Source organism: Oncorhynchus mykiss, chromosome 3, assembly GCF_013265735.2.
Source record: "Oncorhynchus mykiss isolate Arlee chromosome 3, USDA_OmykA_1.1, whole genome shotgun sequence".
NCBI lineage: Eukaryota > Metazoa > Chordata > Actinopteri > Salmoniformes > Salmonidae > Oncorhynchus > Oncorhynchus mykiss.
Window position 1 is genome coordinate 14,809,877 of NC_048567.1, and position 25,680 is coordinate 14,835,556.

Here is a 25,680-nt window from a genome sequence, read left to right on the forward strand (position 1 = left end):
ATTTTTTATGGATATCTTTAAGAAATGGCTTTCTTCTTGCCACTCTTCCATAAAGGCCAGATTTGTGCAATATACTACTGATTGCTGTCCTATGGACAGAGTCTCCCACCTCAGCTGTAGATCTCTGCAGTTCATCCAGAGTGATCATGGGCCTCTTGGCTGCATCTCTGATCAGTCTTCTCCTTGTATGAGCTGAAAGTTTAGAGGGACGGCCAGGTCTTGGTAGATTTGCAGTGGTCTGATACTCCTTCCATTTCAATATTATCGCTTGCACAGTGCTCCTTGGGATGTTTAAAGCTTGGGAAATCTTTTTGTATCCAAATCCGGCTTTAAACTTCTTCATAACAGTATCTCGGACCTGCCTGGTGTGTTCCTTGTTCTTCATGATGCTCTCTGCGCTTTTGACGGACCTCTGAGACTATCACAGTGCAGGTGCATTTATAAGGAGACTTGATTACACACAGGTGGATTGTATTTATCATCATTAGTCATTTAGGTCAACATTGGATCATTCAGAGATCCTCACTGAACTTCTGGAGGGAGTTTGCTGCACTGAAAGTAAAGGGGCTGAATAATTTTGCACGCCCAATTTTTCAGTTTTTGATTTGTTAAAAAAGTTTGAAATATCCAATAAATGTCGTTCCACTTCATGATTGTGTCCCACTTGTTGTTGATTCTTCACAAAAAAATACAGTTGTATATCTTTATGTTTGAAGCCTGAAATGTGGCAAAATGTTGCAAAGTTCAAGGGGGCCGAATACTTTCGCAAGGCACTGTATGTGTGTATATGCGTGTGTATGTGTGTGTGTGAAAGTGTAAATATCCCGCTATGTATGTGAGCATGTGTAGAACGACAGCACATAATTCTTAGGCAGCTGAGCTGAAGAATTTGTTACAACGGGCATCACTGCTCCCTACCGTCAACAGGTCTGATTGGGCCAGGCTGTAATCTCATTACCATGTCTCCTACGGGAGTTGTGTGGACTTGGAGGGAAGCGAGCAGAGGATACCACCCACCACCCAAACACCACCATAGTCTCTAGTCTCCAGACACAGACACAGGCTGAATCTGTGACCGCCTGCAACTGCTTCTCTGGTCTTCAGACATGGTCCTGGCTGAAGCATGCCTGTGTTTGTCTCTCTCCCTTTATCTGGCCTTGTCTCTAATGCCTTATCTCCTCCACCTCGCATTCCAGACACAATTTTCTTATCTCTCTACCCATAACCCCCCTTTTCTCCCCTTTGTGCATTTTTGTCGTCTAAATTGCAGTCTAACAGCTTTTTAAGAGCTGTTTTGCTGGAGTTGAATCCTCCTAGACTCCCCTTTCAGCCTTTCTTCCATTGTGAAGATTCTTGGCTCAGACCGGGACCTCTTTTATACGGAGAAGATCAGCCCATCCATCCACACGCCTGCCCCCCCTCCCCTCACCACCCAACACCCTCCATACCCACCATTCTCTTCTACCATCCGTCCATCCCTCCACAAGTCACCCTCTTCGCCAGCTTCCCCCATCTCCCCTTCCTCTGTGTATCTCTCACACTATACAGTCAGTCAGCCATGATCCCTGAAATAAATCCCCTTCAAGCCCCTGTTAGTAATTATTGATTTGTCTTTTCTTTAGCTCTTTCTGACACAGCGCCTTCTCCTCTCCACACTCCCCCGTCAGCATCGTCACCCAGCATCCCTGTCCCTCTCTCTTTCTCTGTTCTCTTTCTCTCTCTCTCATTCACACACTCTCTAATTCTCTCTCTCCCTATCCCTTTCTCTCCCTCTTTTTCTCCATCCCAGGCGTGAAAATTGCAAGGGTTTGTGTCAGCTTGTCAACACACTGTGCTAGAAGAACCAGGACAGCGGGAGGCAACAACAAGAAAAGACACACTGGAGTGAAAAACCTGAGGTACTGTACGGTTGTAAAGAAAAATAACCATAAAAGTGGTCTCCTGTCAGGTCTCAATTGTAAAGGGTCAGGGCTGTAAGAGGCGATTGATGGAATGCTGTAATCAGTCCGTCACATGTGCTGTCACCCTGCATGACGTTGATTTTCACGCTGCTCCCATCAGGGCGAGGCGGACTGCAAGGGAGGCGGGCCAAGGAGGAGCTGATCGCATGGGCAAGCAGCGGCTGTGTCTCCCTGGGCACCTGCCACCACAGACACAGTGGATGAGGGATAGAGAGGTGGAGAGGAAAGGAGGAGAGGTCCGAGTAGTGCTGAAGGGATAAATACTGTGTGTGTGGAATGTCTGTGTCTGTGGATTGTGAAGAGTGTGTGTTTGTGTGTGTTTGTGGGTGTGTGTGGGGAGAGAGAGAGAGAGAGAGAGAGAGAGAGAGAGAGAGAGAGAGAGAGAGAGAGAGAGAGAGAGAGAGAGAGAGAGAGAGAGAGAGAGAGAGAGAGAGAGAGAGAGAGAGAGAGAGAGAGAGAGAGAGAGAGAGAGAGAGAGAGAGAGAGAGAGAGAGAGAGAGAGAGAGAGAGAGAGAGAGAGAGAGAGTGTGTGTGGAGTGTGTGTCAGAGACACTGGCACAGACTCTTCCTGTGCTCTCTCTGGTGTCTCTAGTGAGCAGGAGAAGTTCTCTGAGTGTCATTATACCACAGTTGCCATTCCATTCACTGCTCCACTCCAGTGCCTAAGAGCTGACACTATACAGGGGGTGGCTAGCTGACTGGCTGGCTCGACGACTGGAAATGAAAAGCCATGAAAAATAAAGAGGAGGGCAGAGGAGGGGGTTGGCGGTATAAAATTGTCTGTACACATCAGCCAACAGTCTGACAAGATGTTGATTGAGCCAGCCTTGTCATTTGGTTCCCTCTTGCCCCCTGGGGTTTTCAGTACAAGACAGCTGCTGGCTGAATCAGTGTGTCATACTCACTCCCAGTCCGCCCCCTCGATCTCTCTCTCTCTCCTCTGTCTCTCCCTCTCTCTTCTCCCTCCTTCTCTCTAGTACTGCTTGGAAGGGCTTTCAGTATAATTTACTGTGCTTTTAAATCCTTAACTTCTTGTGCCGTTTGCAAAAGCCTGGGTTTAGTGTGCACACAACAGCTGACATGCTGGATAAAATGGCACTAGTGCTCAACATGTGATGGGAAGCCTAGCTGCTCAAAAATGGCAAGCAAAAAAATAAATACAACTCTTACATCCACCTCACTTCGCTCCCCAGCTGCAGGAAACCGCAAGTAAACAAAAACAAATCATTAAACAATAGATTAAAAATCCATAAAACAATGAAAAGATCATGTTAGAGTGCCTCCTCCCCTTTCTTGCTCTCTTGCACTTTCGCTCAAAGGCAAAGGAAATGAAAACAAAGGAATTCTCCACTTAGACTCCACCACTGGGACTCTGGGTCCAATGCCCTGGGGTGTCAATTAATTTAGTCCAGGGATTTGTGGCCTACACTTCCTAATTGAGCCCAGTGGAGGCCCCCTTGGCTCTTCGCGATAGGAAGTAGTGCTTTTTTTTCTTCCTTTATTATGATTAAATTTTAATTAGGGTGGTAACGTTGTAAATGTATGCATGTCAGTACTATTGTTGCCTGCTGATGCTGCTGTGCTGTGTGCTGGTGTTGTTGAACTATAAAGCAGAGGCAACCTCTGTCGGTAACAGTGGGGCGGCACATTGAAGTCAAAGCAATTTTTTTGTGTGCGTTTGAAAATAAAGAAAGACTGGTTCAATGAGAGTCTCATTAGTGCTGCTTAATGTGTGTGCTTTATAAAGCTTAGAGGTTAATGTCGAATTGGCATCCATTCCGTTGAAGCTTCCCTCTAATTTGAGATGGAATTTTTTTCTCTTCCCAGGACCTGACAGAGGGCTTCAGAGGGAGAAAATGACTTGTGTGTGAACTGTGTATCCAACAGGGATAAACATGAATGTAATTAAACCATTTCACAATGCTTTTTACTCATTCTCACTCTCACGGTTGTATCACACAGCTATATTATTTTATTTTGTCTAAGCTACTCTTCCCCACATCTCTGTGTGCATGAGACTGAAACGCAAATGACCCAGCGACGTCCCGGGAGAGCCATAGATCCCGGGGAAACAACGTAGACCTCTCCTCCACAACCCCAGCGCCTGTGTCCTCTTACAAACCGTTTTCAAACTGTCGTTTACTCATCAATGCCCGCTGTTTCACCGGCCACCACCGTTTCTATTCCCCTTTCTCTGGGAAAGGTGAGGAAAAAGCCAAGTTTTAATTAAGCGCCAAATTTGATTTCGTTCATCAGATTACTTCTGCCTTGAGACATTCTTTTAAAATTGGAGATGACTAAGGGCTTTCAGAGTACAATAAAGAGAAGAGAGGGGGAAGGAAACATTACCTGCCGACCTCAGTACATCCTGCTTTGTGTTGGGGAAGAAGAGGGGGAAAGGAGGGAAAAACGAATTTCCTGAAACTCAATTTCTTTAAGCGTTGATTAGTGCAGCCGCGCAATTAAAGTGAAATGTGATAACAGGCTTTTTTTTTCAGATTCCACCGCTTCCTCTAGAAAAAGCAGGCCGTGATTAATGAATAAATTATTAATGAGAGAACTAATTAATCAATTAATTATTAAGCAAGCACTCTGAACAAGAAGACGGGGAGGATGGCAGCCAGCAGGGAAGAAAAGGGATGGAGGGATGGGTTGAGGTGTGTGGTATTAGAAAGAGGGGGATTTGGAGGGAAAGGTCTGCCTGTTTGTTCACTCAGTTTGTTTAGTTTTTCCAAGGTGGGTGGGAGGGAGAGAGACGGAAGACAAGAGTGAAGCCAACCCTTTTAACATTTGTTCAGCTCGTGTCTTCTTCTCTGTAAACTCCTGACTCAGCTAGTACTGTCTTGTAAGTGCTGATCTTGTAACGTCAGGCATTGCAACTTCTCCAGTACATCAAGGCTGTGGTCATGTGGTTGTGTAATGGTGGAGCCTGGCAGAACCTCAAACTACTATGCAGGCACTGGGCGGCAAAGTTGTTGGGCGATTACTGCTGGCACGTGGCCACACAACCAACACCCAATGCCCCCCTTCTCTCTCCCGCAGATAACCCAAAGTCCCGTCCCCACACACACACACCCCCCACCCCCTGGCTTTAAGTAGGACACCCCATCAATCTTTGATAATGTGCGGCGTGGGCCTCTCCAGTGTGACCAGGGGCTGATGAGACATCACAGCGGGGACTTGATGTATGAAATGTGGGCCTGGACTGTAATTGTGATCTACTGTAGTGTTTCCAGTCAAGTTTGACCTTTTTTCTTCCATATTCATCGCTGCAGTGAAAGAAAATATGTGTGATCTACTCCCCCCTCAGGATCCCCCCCCTTCTCCTCCCCCTCTACACTTTACTCAGTGCTGGTGGGACTGGCAAATATTCCATAGTGCACACACAACAGGATATGACACACAAAATATTATTTTATGATGGGATGGGTTTACTGTGGGCCATTCAAATGCAACATAACTGTATAAAGCCTATCCTTCTCCACCCTTCTCTTAACCCAACCTCCTCTCTTCTTACTCCAGGAAAACATATCCTCAAAGCTTGTACAGGAGAGGAATAGCTTTCATCCCAGCTTGGTATCCTTCCTGGCATTTATTGCTGGCCTTATTGCTGGCCTTACAGAGTTGTGAGTGACGGAGGCAGAGAGAGAGGGAGAGGCAGAGAGAGAGAGAGAGAGAGAGAGAGAGAGAGAGAGAGAGAGAGAGAGGCAGAGCAACCAGTGAAGAACACACACCATTGTAAATACAACCCATATTTATGCTTATTTATTTCATCTTGTGTCCTTTAACTATTTGTACATTGTTAAAACACTGTATATATATATAATATGACATTTGTAATGTCTTTACTGTTTTGAAACCTCTGTATGTGTAATGTTTACTGTTAATTTTTGTTGTTTTTCACTTTATATATTCACTTTGTATGTTGTCTACCTCACTTGCTTTGGCAATGTTAACACATGTTTCCCATGCCAATAAAGCCCTTGAATTGAATTGAATTGAGAGAGGCAGAGAGAGAGAGACCTCCGGCAAATGTATGACCATATTAGAGACACATATCTCCCTCAGATTACACAGTGAGCCACAAAGAATTTGAAAACAAAGCCAATTTTGATAAACTCCAATATCTATTGAGTGAAATTCTACAGTGTGCCATCACAGCAGCAGGATTTCTGACCTGTTGCCACAAGAAAAGGGCAACCAGTGAAGAACAAACACCATTGTAAATAAAACCCATATTTATGTTGATTTATTTTCCCTTTTGTACTTTATCTATTTGCACATCATTACAACACTGTATATAGCCATAATTTGACATTTGGAGTGTCTCTATTCCTTTGGAATGTAATGTTGTGTCATGTTTACTGTTCATTTTTTATTGTCTATTTCACTTGCTTTGGCAATGTAAATATATGTTTCCCATGCCAATAAAGCCCTTTGAATTGAACTGAATTGAGAGAGAGAGAGAGAGAGAGAGAGAGAGAGAGAGAGAGAGAAAAAGAAAGAAGGACCTTTACTAGGCATTACAGGCAGGCTGAGGATGATGCCCTGTGCTGTGGACCCATCTCTCTGTTCTTCCACAGGGCTGCAGCAGACTTCTCTCCAGAGGGCCCTTAGAGACCCTCCCTGCAGCCCCCACGCTCTCTCTCTCTCTCTCTCTCTCTCTCTCTCTCTCTCTCTCTCTCTCTCGCTCTCTCACCCTTTGTCTCTCTTTCTCCCCCTCATTCCCTCTCTCTCCCCCTCTCTCTCTCTCTCTCGCTCTCTCACCCTTTGTCTCTCTTTCTCCCCCTCATTCCCTCTCTCCCCCTCCCTCTCATTCCCTCTCTCTCCCTCTTTCCCCTCTCTCCATATCTGTAACTCGGTGTATCCCTGGTGTTTACTCACTGGTGCTGTTTTCTGGCCTAATGGCAGCGTAGAATTGCAGATTTCCTCAGAGCTCAGTGGGTGTGAATGGGTCTTTGTCCTGCTGGCAGGGCTGGCCCATTGACTGGAGGACCTGGACATATGGTCCCTGACTGTGTGATGTGGGCTGGGCCCTTGACCTCTGCCTGGCCCTTAACACCTTGCCTGCCTGAGCAAAGCTGGTGGCTTGATAAACTTAACCACTTCATTGTGTCACTCCATTTTCTGGAGGGGGGGGGGGGGGGGGGGGGTGGGGGTTGTTAGTTGAGGGACAGATGTGTGACTATTTCACCACTCACACTCAAACACATACACAAAGGAAGAGACACAAACAAACACACAGAGATGCAAACAGAGAAAACACTCACACAAAGAGAGAGAACTAGAGAGAGAGACACACAAGCACACACACATTGCCCTGCAGCTCGCCTATCTGCCTGGCTGCAGTAATGAATAGAGTCTTGGTGCCAGTGCCAGTATCTTTGATGTCCAAACTTATATTGGGAGAATCTCACTGTGTCTCAGTGCGATAAGGCCTTTAAATTAAGTGTCTAACAAGGATGTCCAGAGTGTCCACAACGGTGACATTGCCAACCAAGTATAACCCCATCAATCAGGGAAATGGACCACTATCTACCCACACCATGACTGTCCACTCCACACAGCAGCCAAAAAGTTTTAGCTAGTGCAATTATGCCAAACGGCTATCTCTCTTCTCTCTCTGCAAATACTGATTTATAATTTTTTTCATTTGCAGTTCACAGTTCATCTGTCTGTGGACCCTGGTTTGTGGCACTGATAAACAAGTGGAGCGTTGCAGGCTCTTAAAGCCATCCGGGGAGATTATCGATCATTAGACAGAGCGTGGAGATAACCCTCTCAGCTGGCCATATCGTCTCCACAGGATATGGTATGAATCACAGGAAGTTGAGATCAATCTACTGTATATAGATTGTGCCGCTTGATTACAGATAGGAGAAAAAATATCCCATTTGGCTTAAACCAGCCCAATGCCTGCGAGTGCGTATGTGTGTGTGTTTAAGCACAAGAGAGAGAGGAGATTGGAAAGAGAGATTGTGTGGCATTTATCTTTTTCTATTTCCGTGACTTCTGGGGTTTGCTGAAGCCACCTCTCTGCCTCCCATCCTATTCCACCACCGCCATGCAATCTGTCCCACCTCCACTCCTTCACTCTCCTCAGCCTGGCCTACTCTTACATCTCCTTTCTTGAGAAAGGCTTCTTTTAAATCAGAATTAAAACAGACTCCAGACCTCCAGCTCTCCCATGGGCCGGCTGAAAGCAGCTTAGAACAATCAAGCAGACAGATTAAAAGTGAAAAGAAAAGAGGAGGAAGGAGAGTGGGAGAACCGGAGAGTGGGAAACAACCCAAAGAATGGAATGGTGGAGAAAAATATTGAGAGAAGGAAAAATTAACCCTTTACTCCACCTCCCTCCCTCCCGTCTTCCCTCCCTCACCCCTCTCCTCCCTCCTTCGGCTCTGTCCCTACTCTTGTCCCTGACCTACTGCCATTCAGCTCTTGGGTAGATTAGGCAGCGAGTGGAGCCGGAGGACAGGGTAAACACTATGGGGGAACAAAGACCAACAGGACCAAGCCCAACCTTATTGGATTGTAATTCTGAATGGGGGAGACCTTGTAGAGGGGCGTGTTATACAGTGCTGTGGGACACAAGTTAGAGTAGAGTGGTAACACCAGGCCAACTTTACTTTCATCTCCTAGCCTACACTCATCCCCCACCCTTTCACTAATATTCCCTCCATCCTCTCTTTTTCCTCTCTGGTTTTCTCCCCCCCCCCTTTCTCTATCTTTGCCGGCTCTTTCACATATTGCCTGTGAGAATGGCAAACAGAAGCTCCTCAAACCACTCCTCAGAGAGCTATTTGTCATCCCCCTTTCCCGGGTTCTCTCTCTTTCTCTCCCCTTCTCTTTTAACAAGGTGGAACGAGACTCACCCCCTAGAGGCGGCTGTTTGAGCGATAAGGTTAAAATGGGCTGAAAAATTGGGGAAGATTATTTGATATTGGACAGATTGAATTATCTGGAGTGAGAGGGAGGGATTGAGAGGGAGGAGAGCAAAATAATTGTTCTGCAGTGCCCCAGGAGGAAGGGCTAGTGTGGAGGAGGAGAGGAAAGAGAACGAGAGAGAGGGAGTCTGGTTTTATATTAATGGTCACCAAACTCAAAAACAAGTCAGGATAATGAAAAGGGTCTTATTTTTTCCTCTCAAGAGTCCAATCTTCCCAATCCACATCCCTGCTAATTTGAGTGTGAAAACGCAGTTTGTCCGAGTCGAGCCAGGAATTCTACATATGTGTGAACTTTCTCACTGACGTTGAATCAAACCCGTTGGCCCCTCTGATTGGGCTTGTGTTCAGGTCTCTCATGTTCCCACTCGTCCCCCTGCGCTAATTACAGAGAGGGCTAATTAATGTAAAGTGTCAGTGAGGACCCTGCCATCACAGGCACACTCGCGGTCTAACACGGGAGAGAGAACAGTCTAACACGGGAGAGAGAAAGGGGGAAGAAACACACCCACCCGCGCGCCGGCAAGAGACAAGCCGTCGTCACCTCAACAGCCTCGCAAAGCGATTCATTAATTGGTGTGAAAACACACACACACACACTAATGTTATGGGTATTCGGAGAAGCTGTTGCTCGTTAACACATTACCCAGAAGGGAGGGAGAGAGAGAGAAGAAATTAAAGAGTGGTTGGTTGTATGGTGCAGAGAGGGGGAACATTTTGACCCCAGTGTTGTGTTTGTACCTTTGTGGTGTTGGCCAACACAGTTCATGTTTCACACAAGATGGCAGCTTCCTCTTCCGTACCCCCGGCGGTAAGTGTGAAAAGGCTTTTCTAGACCACCGTGCCTTTCTAATCAAAGCTACAGGAAATGAATCAGAAGCAACAGTTCCGAATTGACCCCAGAGGTGGTCAAGGTGGAATTGACATGGCCACCGTTCATTTTCACACCATTAAAGCAACCGTCATGCTCCTACGGCACAGCTGAAGAACCATAGATTTTCCCTCCCCATTCATTCCTGTTCTCACCTAAGTGTAACTAGTGTGCTGAGAGTCGCGAAGCAAGTTCAGGGAGTGAGTGTTTTAATAAATGACACAAGAAACACGTAACACTACACTACGCACCAACATGAAAACATCAATAACACCTGAGGAAAGAACCAAGGGGAGGGACAGATATAGGGAGGATAATCAAGGAGGTGATGGAGTCCAGGTGAGTGTCATGAGGCGCTGTTGTGCTTGACGATGGTGACAGGTGTGCGGGATAATCAGCAGCCTGATGACCTAGAGGCCGGAGAGGGAGTTTTCGTGACACTAAGAAAACCATGCACCACTTAAAAAACATATCCGCTGTTAACTAAACCGAACAAAAATCAAAAGCACACACCAAACAAAACCTTCACACAACATAGTCACTATTAGTAGTCACTAACTCCCGGAGGTGCAAGACAAAGGAGCACAAATCTAACTGGCTTTTAAAGACCTCCAAGAACAATCAGAGCTATTTTTTAAGAGAGCGATCACTCTCTCCAGCCCCTATGGTCTTTCTAAAGGACTGCTCAGTCAGTTAGGCAGTGTAAGGCAGTTAGGCCGTGGTCTATGGAGCAGTGAATGGCTAATCCAGAGTTTGAAGGACCCAGAACCGCCCTCCTCGAGCCCAGGCTGAACGCAGACTGAATGGGCCTCGGAGTAGGACTGATTGCCCCACAGTCTATGGTCAGCTTTTTTTAAGTAGCCTGTGATTGAGTGGTTCCATTAATGTCCCATTTATCTTCCTTCCCTGCGCCAGAGCTCTGAAAGAGCGGGTGACACTCCTGGACACACCCACGCAGAGTCAGGAGGACGGAGCATGCGCTCGGGCGCACGTGCACCCTCACTCACACACATACATGCAGAAACCATCTCTCATACACACATACACACACACACACACTGGAGTCGTGACTGGACCCAGGCTTTTCAGAACCCCAATATGACCACTTTATGTCTATCTAGTGCACTACGAGCAACTTCAAACTGCCAGCACTGTCACTGTGTTAAAAGATAAACAACTGTGACGGCTTGGTACAGTCATTCAATAGTTCTCAAATAACACCAGAAATACTGTCAGTCTCTCAATAACCCCCCCCCCCACACACACACACACAAAATACCCAACAACACAGGAGACCACTCTCAATGTTCAAAAACACCAGAGAGCATCATTTACCCATAGTGGATCAATAGTTTATAAAACATATAACTGTGGATTACGTTTTATCACAAGCACATACAAGTAACTGCCAAAATATAGGAAACACCAACATAAAGTGTATTTGATTTTTAATTAACCTTTATTTAACAGTGTGTGTCTTATAAGGGTGTTGGGCCAGCATGAGCTGCCAGAACAGATTGAATGCTCCTTGGCATAGATTCTACATGTGGACTTAAACTTTGCCAGGAAAATGCATTTACTCAAGTGTTTGGAAGTTACCGGTGTGCCTACAGTCAGGAAGGCTGCAGTTTGGCAGTATGCACGTCAAATATACAGCTTGTTGCATTGTGGCCATAGACATATAATCCATAGAGGGATATTGTAACCTCTTACCCTGGCAATTTTACTATTAAACTCATGGGTACACTAGCAATGGATACCAGTCCTGACTTGAATGGGAACTAGCATCTATGGATTATATTTCTATGGATGGTTGCAGCTGTCGGTTTGCGTTTTGCAGATTTCAAAGTACAATTAAGGGAAAAATATGCTGTTTGTAAAAAAAAATGGCTACTGCTGAAAAGAGAAGACTAGTCTGTCTGTAGAACCAATAGAAACAGTTTTTCTCAACAACTCCCAATTAGATTTCTTAATCCGGCCCTGAAAGTATAACAGGAGCTGCAGGTTTTTCACAAACGATCTTCCCCAGACTGATTAGTCTTGGGCTGTAGTTTCAGACAGTAACCTGTAATCATCTCACTCCAGACATCTCTCCATTGAACAAGTTGAAGGACAGACTGAGGACTTGCTGCTCTTCTGTTGTCTGCCTGCAGCTTACTGCTCCACATGTTCCCCACCTCCTCAACCTCACACACTCACAAACCAGGGTGTGTGTAAAGTGGTGTTGGGGTTTGTGTAGTGGTGCTGGGGTGTGTGTATAGCAGTGCCAGAGAGTGTGTGCTGTGTCTTCTTAGTGATGGTTTGGCAGGTGGCTGTGTTTGAGGTGTATGAAACAGAGATAAAACGGTGTGTGTTTGTGTGTGTCAGGGTTGTGTGTGTGTGTGTCAGGGTTGTGTGTGTGTGTGTGTCAGGTTTGTGTGTGTGTGTCAGGGCTGTGTCTGACGGAGACAGGAGCAGGGCCCTGTGGCCTCACACATGGAGGTTGGAGACCCTCCCAAACAACTGAAAACAAACAGGCACTTCCAGGGACCAGACACTGCCTTTGATCTGGAGGAGAGACGATCTCTTGCTCTCTGTTTCCCTCTCGTCCCCCCTCCCTCCCTCTCTCTCTCCCTCTCCTCTCTCTTCTGCTTCAGAGTGTTAATCTTTCTCTCTCCTACTCTTTCTCTCCCTCTCTCTCCTTCCTCATCTCCCCTTGCTCTCTCTCTCCCTCTCTATCCCCTCCCCTCCCCCTCTCCCCGCATCAAATGGGGTGACTTTTTAGGCAGCATTGGGCTGCGCCTCAAAGTGCAGGCTGTGAAGACATCTTCTCTCTCCTCCTCTCTCTCATCCATTATCATTCCGTCTCTCTCTGTCTCCTGTACTTTATACCACACCCCTACTCATCCTCCTCCTCCTTCTTGGCAGCCTTGAACGTTGAAATGGAGAGGGACATTTCCGTCGTCTACACATCTAATTTCATCTGCACCTCTGTATCTATCTCCCTGTGGCTATCTATCGCTCTTCTCTGCCTTTGTCTGTTTATCTTTACGTCTAATTATGCTGTCTCACTTACGCAATTAGCGCACAAACAAATGGCTAAACCCCCCCTCAGCAGAGCCCTGAGAAAACAAATGATGGAGAACAATGGGTAGAAATGGCTCCTGCACCAAACCACATGATGGATGCAGCCTGGAACTCTGCGTCTCATCGCCCTCTCCCTCCCTCCGTCCACTCCTCTCTCCTCCAATGTTATCTCCTGCTCTATCTGTCTCTGTTTGGAAACTCCCTGAAAACCTGCAGTATCTATACTCTCTCCTTCCCTCCCTCCAGCCCAACTATCCTATCAATAGCAGGCTATATCATCTGTCATAGACTGACACTGGATTCACACTCACATCATCTTAGGCAATGTCATCCCTATTGTGTATGTGTCTGAAACACTCTCCCTCTCTCACTCCCTTTCTCTCTTTCTCCCCTTTCTATCTCTGCTTCTCCCTTACCTCTATCCTTGCTGTTGTCTCTATTGACACCCCCCTTCCTCCTTCCTCCCCTATCCTCCAGAGCGTTCCATACACCATGGCTGGGACTTTCAAAAGCAAACAGACATCATCCTGTAGCAGAAGGGCGTAGTAGCCCAATCTGTGGAGGGAACAATCAGTTCTTCCCGCTCCTCCTCCTTTTAAGGAGTTACCAGATTGGTGCAACCCTAGGAGGGACTGCTGCTGTCTCCTGGCGGGGGTGCAGGGGTGTAGAGGTGTATAGGGTTCGCCCCTGTCACTTAGCTCTCCAGACCCTAACCCTGCTGGAATTCTACTGGAATGTAGTCAGGATCAGGAAAGGCCACGGCCCATTCATTATTTAGCACTACCTCATAAACTGAGATAGTTTTGGAAGTGGGTTCAGATTCACCTCTCCGACACCTCACCCACCCACACACACACGCACGCGCACATACACGTGCACACACACACGCGCACGCACGCACACACACACACACACACACACGCACACACACACACACACACACACACACACACAAAACCCCTTCTTCAAAAAATATTCTGTGTCTTAAGTCCATCTTCATGGCAAAGGGATACCTCAGGATGTAATGTTTCGCCCTGAGGCGTTGAAACAACCCCTTTCAATTCTTCCACCCTGGATTCTTACTTCAGTTACATCTTTGTTATTCTTTTAGCTACCCTGTGCTGGGAGAAAAACACAGGTTCGCTTTACACCAATACAAGCATATACATTACCTTTAATGCTAAGCTGCTGGCAGTAAATCCTTCTGACCCCCCTCTCTTTCTCTCTCTCCCTCTCTGTGTCTCTCTCTCTCCCCTCCCTCCTCCCCCGGCCGAGGCACAGCTCTCTTTCTCTGTCTCTCTGCTCAGACAAACATCTCCTCCCAACCCCCTGTCCAGAGGATCTCCAATGCCTCTCTGTGTGAAGCTCCTGCTTTTCATCACCACAGAAGTTGGAGACCCACCTTACCCACCTACTGACTCTCACCCCTATCCCCCAAACCCTCCGCCGCCCCCGGCTGTCGCCCCACTCCTCACCGTGCCTCTCCTCTCCAACACAGCTCGATAAAATTACCATGTTTGGACATTGAGGGAGCCGCAGTTAAAAGCCTGATCGATGAGCTTTGACTGACACCCCTCAGTTGATAGCAAATTGGCTGGCTTTCCTAGCGGCCTCCCACGGAGAGTTTCAAAGCCTTGCTCTAAATTCCCTGCTGGAGGAGAAGGGGGAGAAAAAAAATTGCTACACTTTCCGCCAACCCTTCACCCAGCTGTCTGCCTCTCAAAACAACACCGTGAGGCAGAGACCTACCTTTCTCACTGAGAGAAGAAGGAGGAGAAGAGAGTTTAAGAAGCGGTCTCCTTTCCCGGCCGCCGAGCCCAGTATTTTTGTTAACGGTTGAGTCACTATCACAATATTTGCCCTCAGATTCCTGTCAGTTTAAACTGGCAGGAAGCAGGAAGATGGAGCTCTTTGTTTGAGGAGGAGAAAGAAAGAAAGACAGAGAAAGAAAGAAAGAAGGAGACAGAGAGAGGGGAAAGAGGGGACCTGAAGCCCAGGGGATTTATGGAAGTTTTCTTCCTTCACGCACTCAACCCTCTGGTCTCTGTAATGTCTGCGCAGCCCAGCCAGGCCATCGCTTGTTTCCTTGAGTGCATTCATTTCCCCCTGGTTGGGTTGAGTTGGGTGGAGACATGACATCCTGAGAGATAGAGCGTCATTAATTAGACAGTCGGGCTTTGACTAACCACTCCATAAAGGGCACATAGCCCCAAAGACGGGAAACACTCATCTCAGCTCATCATCCTCTGCCCCAATGCATGCCCTTGACCCCCTGTCTTAGTGTGTGTGTGTGTGTGTGTGTGTACTATGAGCAACACATAGTTTAGGGCGTTGCTTTGATAAGCTCTTCATGAGTCACTTATGGACGTGCACACACAACAACTCTCCAAAATAGCACACAATGGCCACATGATATTAACGTCGTTCTGCTCAAGCGGAGCCACTGAAAATCGGGCCGCATCTCAAGAACGGATCGAGCGGGGAATAAAAATAGATAAATAAGTAGAAAATATATAGATAGACAAATAAATAGCTTCTCACGGGATTCATAACCGAATGGGTTTTTCCCCCTCAGTCCCATCCCAGCTGCCAGAAACACCCCCCAACATGACAATCTTTATAAGAAGGTTGAGGAACACGGCTAGTGAAGATAACATAGGCCCAGATATTGCTGCAACATGGGAGATACATTTCAATTTGCTGTTGGTTTCTGTGTCTCGGCAGGAGATAGGAAATTCTTGTCTTGGAGGGCAGGAATTGATTGGAAAATAAAAACGAAAGCTTGGTCTAGTATGTTGGAGCTCTCTCTATGCGCTCTGGGTTTCTTAGGTTGGAGGTCTTGCCAAATTGTGATACATATCTCTAGAAAGATGTGATACCCCCCCCCCCAAAAAAAAATGTACTACAATTTCTTTCACTAAAATAGCTGGCTGGCTTGCTACTGTTTGAACACAGGCTGTGCTACTGCTCTACTCTCTCCCTCTGGGCTCTGTTTTAATGATTTGTAAAGAATTAACCCAGGGTTCCCTCTCGCTGTACCATTGTTTGGAGGAGGAGAATGCAGAGAGTACACAGCCTCTGCTCTCTCCCTACTGTGTTCTAATCAGTGGGTGATAATAGAGCCCAGTAATCTGCTGGCAGTGGATGGGAGTGGGAATGTTGTAGGACTGGTAGGGGCCCTGGGCTGAGAGGCTGAGGGGCCGGACGGCATGTGTGTGTGGATGGACCAGTTATTTGGAAGAGGAAGCTGACACAGCCCCTCCATTGTCCCTGTCTTTATGTGTCACTTCCTGCAAGGATCTTCCTCTGCCCCGTAGGGAAACAGAGGTGAGGACGTGCAAAGACAGAGACAAGGAGAGAAGTAAGGGAAGGAGAGAGCAGTGAGAGTTAGAGAAACAGAGTTAGAGAGAGAGAGAGCAGAGAGAGAGAGAGAGGGAATGAAAAGAGGGGGAGAAAATAGAGCGAAGAGAGAGGAAGCGAGAGAGAGAGAGACAAAGACAGGGATGGAAGTGGCCAAGTGCCCCAGCTGGTAGTACAGCTCCAGCATATCTTGCCTGGCTGCCCACACAACACAAGGCCTTCCCTGTTGTGTTGAGCCGTGCCATCAACCACATCCAGTGAAGTAGCTAACAGCTGATAACAAGGCCCCTGGACACAATGCCAAGTTCTTTATCTCTGTTTCTCCGCATGGCAAAGCTGATTAGAGAGACAGAGCTTGTTTTATGAAGCCCCATTGTTTATATTATCCCACCAATTTCTGCCTCTGTACACAGCAAAGTTGTTGAGGGGATGGGGGTTGGGGGGATTGTGGGCCAAAGATGAGTGAGAAAGACCCCAGGGGTCATTGTGCTGTTTGTCAAGGAGGCGAGGTCCGAGGAAGAAGACAATGCCAGTGTGCATGAACATGTCTTGGGGCTGGAAGACAGTAACCCATTGTTATAGCTTCTCCCCGCTGCACCCTTGTAAGACTGTATTTCTACGTATGTCTATATCACTGTCTGTCTGTCTGTCTGTCTGTCTGTATGTATGTCTGTTGGTTTGTCTGTTAGTACCTTCGGATGAGTCAGTTCTGAGTTACTGGGGGAAAGTGAAAGTGCAGATAAAGGAGGGCTCTCTATAAAAGGTTAAGATGTGGTCGGGAATGGATATGAATTGTTGGTTTTCTGAGTGTACTGGTCTGGGGGGAATAACTCTTGCAGAGTGACTCACGAGTAAGTGTCTACAATTTCACTCAAAACAAAACAAATCTTAAGAGCTCTCATGCCATAAACAAAAACCACTTTTAAAGTTTGATTTGTGCCCCCTCCCCTGAATCCTATTCCTTTCCATAGTCTATGAGGTCTGTCTGGAAATCAAATCTCCACCCGTTTGAGCCATGGGTCCATTGCAGAGAGCACTCCTAGTGTGGGAATGAAAGTAGGCCAAACTCATCCATATCTTTGCCATGGGTGTGTCTCCTAAATAATGCAACAGACTTCTACACAAGACGGATTCTGCTGCGTCAGCGCTATTGTGACTGTGCACCCCTGGTCTGACACTCATCCTCAACGTGGCTTCTCTTCTCCCACTCTGCCTTCCAACTTATTCTCTCTCATTTTACTCTCCCCCCCCCCACATGATGCTCCATGGTATTCCCTAGTGTTTTCCCGCCGCGTGTCAACTTGATCATCACACTGGTAGTTACACTTCTGAGTCCTGTCTCTCTCCTCCTCCCTCGCCCTACAACCCCTTACACTCCTCTGTCCCCCCACTCACTCCGCCCAAGCCTGACTCCTCCTCCTCCCTCTCCCTACAACCCCTTACACTCCTCTGTCCCCCGCTCACTCCGCCCAAGCCTGACTCCTCCTCCTCCCTCTCCCTACAACCCCTTACACTCCTCTGTCCCCCCACTCACTCCGCCCAAGCCTGACTCCTCCTCCTCCCTCGCCCTACAACCCCTTACACTCCTCTGTCCCCCCACTCACTCCGCCCAAGCCTGACTCCTCCACAAGAATTCAAAGCAGCGAAGGCTCATGAAATATGCACAGTCCCCCTAAAACAAACCTCCCTAGCCACCCTGCTACCGAATCGCACAGAAATATTTCTGCCACACAGCTCAGATCCAGGACAAATCTCTGCTAATGGGGAAGGGGGAGGGGGGGGGGGGGTCAAGGAGGCAAAGATATATGTTCCTCTTATGGTGCCTGTCTAGGCCTCATTCTGTATTTACAGTATATCCATGGTGGAAGGCTGTGTTTGTTTGTGTGTAGATGAGTTCTACTAGACTTACTAATGCCCCACAAAACATTCCCCTCACTGGGCAAGTTCAGAGGAGGATGGTGATGGTAATGCATTTTCAGGGTGCTTCACTGGGTTTAGACACAAGTGGCGACAGCCAGGACTTGAGGAAAAAGCAGCGAGGGAAACGTGTGATCTCAGCTCCCAGCCTTTGAACTTGGCCCTATGAGACTCAGCAAACCAAAGCTAAAGGTTCCAAAAAAGAGCTCATTGAAGATTACTCAGAATACTGATCCAGGGTGGAATCCAATTCCAGTGGGAAGCCAGGGGACATTCTGAGAAAGCAAATGACGGATAGATGCTGCCGTTGCTCCTGCTGCAGAGGAGGGCCACAGAGAGGACATACATATGGATGGGTGAACAAGCATTGAACAACCAAGTTTTCTGGGACTGTGTGTGTGTGTGTGTGTGTGTGTGTGTGTGTGTGTGTGTGTGTGTGTGTGTGTGTGTGTGTGTGTGTGTGTGTGTGTGTGTGTGTGTGTGTGTGTGTGTGTGTGTGTGTGTGTGTGTGTGTGTGTGTGTGTGTGCGTGTGTGTGTGTCTGTCTGTGTTGCAGCCTGTGAACCATGCTGGCTGCTGCCCCTCCCCATCCAGCTGCTGTCTGTCTGTCAAGGAATTGTTCTGCTGCTGGTGTCATCTTACACCCGGTCCCCTCTAACCCTCCCCTCTCTCTGATGATCTGATGAGAAAAACATGCGTGACAGACACAAGGTAAATCTATGACTACTCTACCATGACAAATGGAACATTACAGTTTGTTTGCCATTTGTGGTGTTTGTTAGTCAGGAATGGATCCACGAGGACCCTGGAACTCTGCTGTTGTTTGTTTGTGCTCCTCACAGTCAATAGTTAGGGGAATACTGTATTTCCCGATCCTCGTTGACAATTCTTTAGGAGGGAAAAGTCTGTTTGTGCTTGTGTTCCAGTTCCAGCAGGCGTTCCATCTCCATCTCCTCTCTCTTCTCCTCCCAGAGGAGAGTGGGTGTCAGTGTGACAACGTTGTGTATTCTGATTCAACATTTAAATTTAATTACTGCCTCCCCATGTGTCTGTACTCGGCTCTCGTTTATCAAAGACAGTGGGAAGAAAACACAGCTTAACTGCCAATAAACATTTTGTTTTTAATTCATTTACTGAAGCGTTGACCGAAAGCACTTTACTTTACTCCTGGATGCTCAATGTTAATTGGAAGAAGTAAGATCCTCTGAATCCGAGGGGTCGGGGGATTTGAAGCCTTTATCTAGAGCCGAATCAAAGCCGGCGTTAATAATACACCAAAACCAAGGAAATGTTTGTTTAAAGGCGTGGAAACTGGAAACAACAACACACATGCATAAAAATAGAGCAACGAGGGGTTGGGTATGAAAATATACAGTTGAAGTCAAAAGTTTACATACACCTTAGCCAAATACATTTAAACTCAGTTTTTCACAATTCCTGACATTTAATCCTAGTAAAAATTCCCTGTCTTAGGTCAATTAGGATCACCACTTTATTTTAAGATTGTGAAATGTCAGAATAATATTAGAGAGAATTATTTATTTCAGCTTTTATTTCTTTCATCACATACCAGTGGGTCAGAAGTTTACATACACTCAATTAGTATTTGGTAGCATTGCCTTTAAATTGTTTAACTTGGATCAAATGTTGTTTCGGGTAGCCTTCCACAAGCTTCCCACAATAAGTTGGGTGAATTTTGGCCCATTCCTCCTGACAGAGCTGGTGTAACTGTGTTAGGTTTGTATGCCTCCTTGCTCGCACACACTTTTTCAGTTCTGCCCACACATTTTCTATAGGATTGAGGTCAGGGCTTTGTGATGGCCACTCCAATACCTTGAATTTGTCGTCCTTAAGCCATTTTGCCACAACTTTGGGAATATTCTTGGGGTCATTGTCCATTTGTAAGACCCATTTGCGACCAATTTTTTACTTCCTGACTGATGTCTTGAGATGTTGCTTCCTCATAATGGGGTGGCAGGGTAGCCTAGTGGTTAGAGACTTCAAATCCCCGAGCTGACAAGGCACAAATCTGTCATTCTGCCCCTGAACAGGCAGTTCCTAGGCTGTCATTGAAAATAAGAATTTGTTCTTAACTGACTTGCCTAGTAAAATAATGCCATCTATTTTGTGAAGTGCACCAGTCACTCCTGCAGCAAAGCACCCCCACAACATGATGCTGCCACCCCCGTGCTTCAGGGTCGGGATGTTGTTCTTCTGTTTGCAAGCCTCTCCCTTTTTTCCTCCAAACATAATGATGGTCATTATGGCCAAACAGTTCTATTTTTGTTTCATCAGACCAGAGGACATTTCTCCAAAAAGTATGATCTTTGTCCCCGTGTGCAGTTGCAGACCGTAGTCTGGCTTTTTTATGGCAGTTTTGGAGCAGTGGCTTCTTCCTTGCTGAGCGGCCTTTCAGGTTATGTTGATATAGGACTTGTTTTACTGTGGATATAGATACTTTTGTACCTGTTTCCTCCAGCATCTTCACATGGTCCTTTCTGTTGACGGCTGTGTGGTCCCATGGTGTTTATACTTGCGTACTATTGTTTGTACAGATGAACGTGGTACCTTCAGGTGTTTGGGAATTGCTCCCAAGGATGAACCAGACTTGTGGAGGTCTACTATTATTTTCTGAGGTCTTGGCTGATTTCTTTTGATTTTCCCATGATGTCAAGGTAAGAGGCACTGAGTTTAAAGGTAGGCCTTGAAATCAATCCACAGGCACACCTCCAATTGACTCACATGATGTCAATAAGCCTATCAGAAGCTTCTAAAGCCATGACATAATTTTCTGGAATTTTCCAAGCTGTTTAAAATGCACAGTCAACTTAGCGTATGTAAACTTCTGACCCACTGGAATTGTGATACAGTGGAATTGTGATACAATTATAAGTGAAATAATCTGTCTGTAAACAATAGTTAGAAAAATGACTTGTGTCATGCACAAAGTAGATGTCCTAACCGACTTGCCAAAACTATAGTTTGTTAACAAGAAATGTGTGGAGTGGTTGAAAAACGAGTTTTAATGACTCCAAGTGTATGTAAACTTCCGACTTTAAATGTACATTTTCTATGACAGTGGTCTCACTCAATCAAAGGGGCCATTGTTGTTTACTATCCATACAGAATGATGTATGTTTTGGCTGGTGCAATCACATTTCCTCTCTGCGGGATTAATAAAGGATTATGTATTCTTACAGAATAACGCAATAGCCGATATTGCCTGCTGTGCTGTAACTATGGAAAAAGTACCCTAGAGGTTTTATTTGCTCTATATGGGTTTTACTTATATTATATTCAGGCATGTTGATATTGCATAACCATTCAAAGTCCACATAAACTGATTTTCTAGCACATAATAACACTAGTAACCGGAAGGTTGCAAGTTCAAACCCCCGAGCTGACAAGGTACAAATCTGTCGTTATGCCCTTGAACAGGCAGTTAACCCACTGTTCCTAGGCCGTCATTGAAAATAAGAATTTGTTCTTAACTGACTTGTCTAGTTAAATAAAATAAAATAAATTAAAAAAAAACACATGCACACACAGCCAAAATGAGTAGCCTATCAAAAGACAGACCCATTGTTTAGAACAGTTGAATGTGAAACCTCCTTTCCTAAGAGGCACACTAATTGGACATTGAAGAGACTTATAAGTACAGCGACAGTTATAGTAAACTATCATTGGCAAAGGCCACTGCACAAACGATAGACACGACAATGTTGACTCCCATCAGACGATTGCCCCTAGTGGCTGAAGTCCTCACGAAAAAATAACACAAACGAGCGGTTGGACAGATAAAAGAAAAATCATTGCACCATGCCCGGGGTCTGTTGGCTGCCTTTAATAGACATTTTCTTTATTTCTAGATCGTTTCATTATTGACCTTTTTTGTGTAGCCCAGTGGTGGTGCAACCTTTTCCACCTAGCTGCGTTTGGCTATGGAATTATTAATTGGAGACTTGTGTTTAAAAACCGTCTCAAATCCAACCCCATGGCTGTTTATGCACTTACAACAAGACATAGCCTAGCTGTCCCCCCTCTTAAACCTATTTGGTCTGGACTTTCGGCTGAGTGAGGTCTGATTCAACTTTATAGGCTACATTGTTACTTGTTACTTTCGATATAGATTAATAATACAATAGTGTTGTCTGATAAACTACAAATACAGGTTGCATAATAAGCTAGTATACATTTTAATATAAATGACACACGCCTTTTGATAAACTTATGTAAAGGTCGGCTAAAAAAGAGATGGGGAGCTTGTTTCGGCGGTCTTACAACATAACGTGGTTTCCTCACACGCTTCAATCCCCATGAAATTCCACTTTGTGTTTCAAATATAAAGCCCATTCAAAAATAAATGAAATATGGGTGAGATAGGGGGTGTGTGGGGCGAGAAAGGGAGTGTGTCGGGGTGGAGAGGTCGAGTCCTAGCTGGTGCATTTTAAGGTCTGCTTGGCTGCATTAGGGGAATGTTCACAGGTTATCTCTACTAGGCTATACATGTTGCTCGTTTCAGCAGAAAATAGCACTGTGTTTCCCCCCACATCTCATTAGAAATGTTGATCGGTGATACCTGCGGCCAACCTCATAGGCTGGTAGACTAGTGCGAATATCTAGAGGCGGCTAGAAACACTTCCTCTCTGTCCTTCTCTCTTTTATCTCTCTGCTTTATCTCTTAATTTATATTTCTCTTGCTATCTGTCTCGTGCTCTCTCTCTTTCACTCACTCTCACACACAAAAACCATTTGCTTCAACAGCGACTTCTGATGTCACCGCATACCTCAATGGCAACAATCCCGTATTACACGAGTTTTGATCTGTTAGCATCGTCTATAGCCTTATGTCTGCATATCAAAGAAACCCGTGCACTAACATGATGGACTGTTTCCAAACGATCAGCAAAAAAAAACACCCCGCCTAGCCTACACCAGATAAATAGCCCGATGCGTAAAGCAACAAAAACCGCATCACCTCGCCACTGTGCGCTTTGGTAAGGGTCGGCGTTAGTGCCATTCAACCAGTACCCCGGGTCAGCTCTTTCAGTAGCGGAACTTTGTCTCAACATCTCAAGACAAACTATAGTTCCTCGGAGCAAAAGCAGAGCCGCAATATGATATCCTCTCTCATCCCCGTCAGCACAGCGCATCGACTAGGCTACAGTTTGACGCAGCGCGCCCTGAACGGAACACGGAGCGAGCATCTCATGAGTTTATAGCAATAGCGCAGAAAAACAACCAGCAAAAAAAATGTGACAAGAACGGTTTTCTTACCTGTTCCCATAAGGCAAATGACGAGGTATAACGGCAACATTTTATATTGTCTTCTGTCGCCGGTTCGGCTGTGTTTCCCCCGAAAGTGTATGACGGGAATCTATTGTTCCGTCAATGCGACTGGGGTGAGGGCTGCCGCTTGCTGGTTATTCTCCACCGCCGTGCAAAGCAATATCACTGCTTGGGTATATCAAACGTACCGGGCGATGTCCCTGTCTCTGAAATCGTATGCTTCTCAAAGCACTGGTATTGTCCGAAAACTTTACAAACAGTCATTTAGGAATTATTTTCCATAGTTAGGAACTTTTTCAGTATGACAGCATATATGTATCCTCGGTTCGATCAATGTATTCCTCTTCCCTCTCAAGTTGGTGCAACTGACTGTTTTTGAATGAAGTACATCTCACCGTCTGTTTGTCCACAGTAGTATCCAGAAGGCTATTCTCTCTTTTTCCGGTCGGTACTGATGCTGAGCTGCGCCCCGTCCTGCTTCTCGCGCAGTTCTGTCTAAACACAATGAAGTTGCTGCTCTCGCACCCCTCCGCTCGAGTCTCCCTCTCTCACTTGCTCAGCTCTTTCCCTGTATCTTCAGCAGCTCATACATACACACTCACACTCTATCTCGTTCTCCTCTATTTCTCGTAGCAGTCTGCTAGGGGATATAATCCACACTGACAATCATCTGTTTAGGATCCTCTGAATTTAGGCATATCAAAATCTCAGAAGGGGGGCTGCTGTGAGCTGGAGCTGAGAACTCCCCTTTCCCATTGACAAGAACACAAACTAGTGACGAGGGGTACACTGGCCGACGCCCCCGGGGACCCGCTATTGGTTGACAGGGGACAGAGCAACCGTGGGATTAACATCCATATGCAAAAAAGGGTTGAATCTCTAATATGGAGGAGCTATACAGATGTAGGGTCTTCATTTGAGCCAGTTTCCTACAGCAGGAAATAAAATCCTGCAGAAACAGGGAATGTGAATTATTATGTGGATTATAATTAATTCACATTTTTGTAGCGGTTGATATGGTAACACCCCATTGTTTTACATGTCAGCAATCAAGTGTTTAAGATGTATAACTTTCAAAATACAGAGATACCTGTACAGATAATTATGCATTATACCTGCTGTATTTTGAAAGTTATATATCTTGAAAACTTGATCGCTGACATGCAAAACATTAAGGGACTATTTCAACAATGGACTAATGAAACAAATACCAAAAGATAGTTTTGGGGTGGAGTTTTCCTTTAAGGGAAATGTCTATTTTCTGACAGAAAAAAAGCTACATTTGCTAAGATTTAGATATGTGCATACTGGGTGTCCTTCAGCAAACACATTTTGAAGGGAAAAAACTGGGCAGAATATTTTTGTTGTTGTTATTCAATAACAGCAGAAACTTTAGAAAGGGGGCGCTTTCCCCCACTATCGGGGAAGACATCCATTTTAGACATCCATTTTGGTCTGAACGATGTGGTCCTTCGCCACGCAGAGATGTTGTAGCACCACCATGTGTGTTCTCTGACACGCTCCTCGACTTCTATTACCTGCTCCTGCTGATTCCATGGTCGGGTGTGGAATTCTGTTAGGTATGCGTAACTGGCTGTAAGGGAGTCAGGCGCAGGAGAGCAGAAGTTGGGTAGCCAAAGGAGCATTTTATTTCGGCGAACAAAACACACGGCACTAAGAACACTAAACACAATATAGGTTGACATAACCCAGCGCAAACCAGTCTAGTGTGCACATACACGAAACAACAAACAATTCCACACACAGACATGGGGGGAACAGAGGGTTATATACACGTCTAATACTGAGGGAATTGAAACCAGGTGTGTAGGGAAACAAGACAAGACAAATGGAAAAATGAAAGGTGGATCGGCGATGGCTAGAAAGCCAGTGACGTCGACCGCCGAATGCCGCCCGAACAAGGAGAGGAATTGACTTTGACGGAAGTCGTGACAGTACCCCCCCCCCCCCCCCCACACACACACACACTTGACGCGCGGCTCCAGCAGCGCACCGGAACCGGCCTCGGAGATGACCCCGAGGGCGAGGTACAGGGCGGTCCGGACGGAAACGGTGGAACGGTCCAACGCGTCCTCCACCAGAACCCAGCATCTCTCCTCCGGACCATACCCCTCCCACTCCACGAGGTACTGAAGGCCCCTCGCCCGACGCCTCAAATCCAGTATGGAGCGAACGGGCCCCCTTGACAAAACAAGTGAAAAACATGGCCCACCTTGCCTGGCGAGGGTTCAGTCTCCTCGCTGCCCGGA

At 46.2% G+C, this 25,680-nt stretch overlaps 1 protein-coding gene across 16 annotated transcripts in view; it reads right to left on the bottom strand.

Moving 5' to 3' along the window:
- Positions 1-24,155, bottom strand: part of LOC110510856 (kin of IRRE-like protein 1) — a 53,965-nt gene extending 29,810 nt beyond the window's left edge. For 5 of the 16 annotated variants that reach the window (XM_021592055.2, XM_036969847.1, XM_021592058.2 and 2 more), the window contains exon 1: positions 23,399-24,154. In XM_021592055.2, the coding sequence (XP_021447730.1) occupies positions 23,399-23,438 (40 nt within the window). In that variant the 5' untranslated portion in view covers positions 23,439-24,154. Of the gene's footprint in view, positions 1-23,398 lie in introns of all 16 variants that reach the window. The other 11 variants (XM_021592057.2, XM_036969822.1, XM_036969864.1 and 8 more) reach the window with 5 other exon arrangements.
- Positions 24,156-25,680: the final 1,525 nt, after the last annotated feature.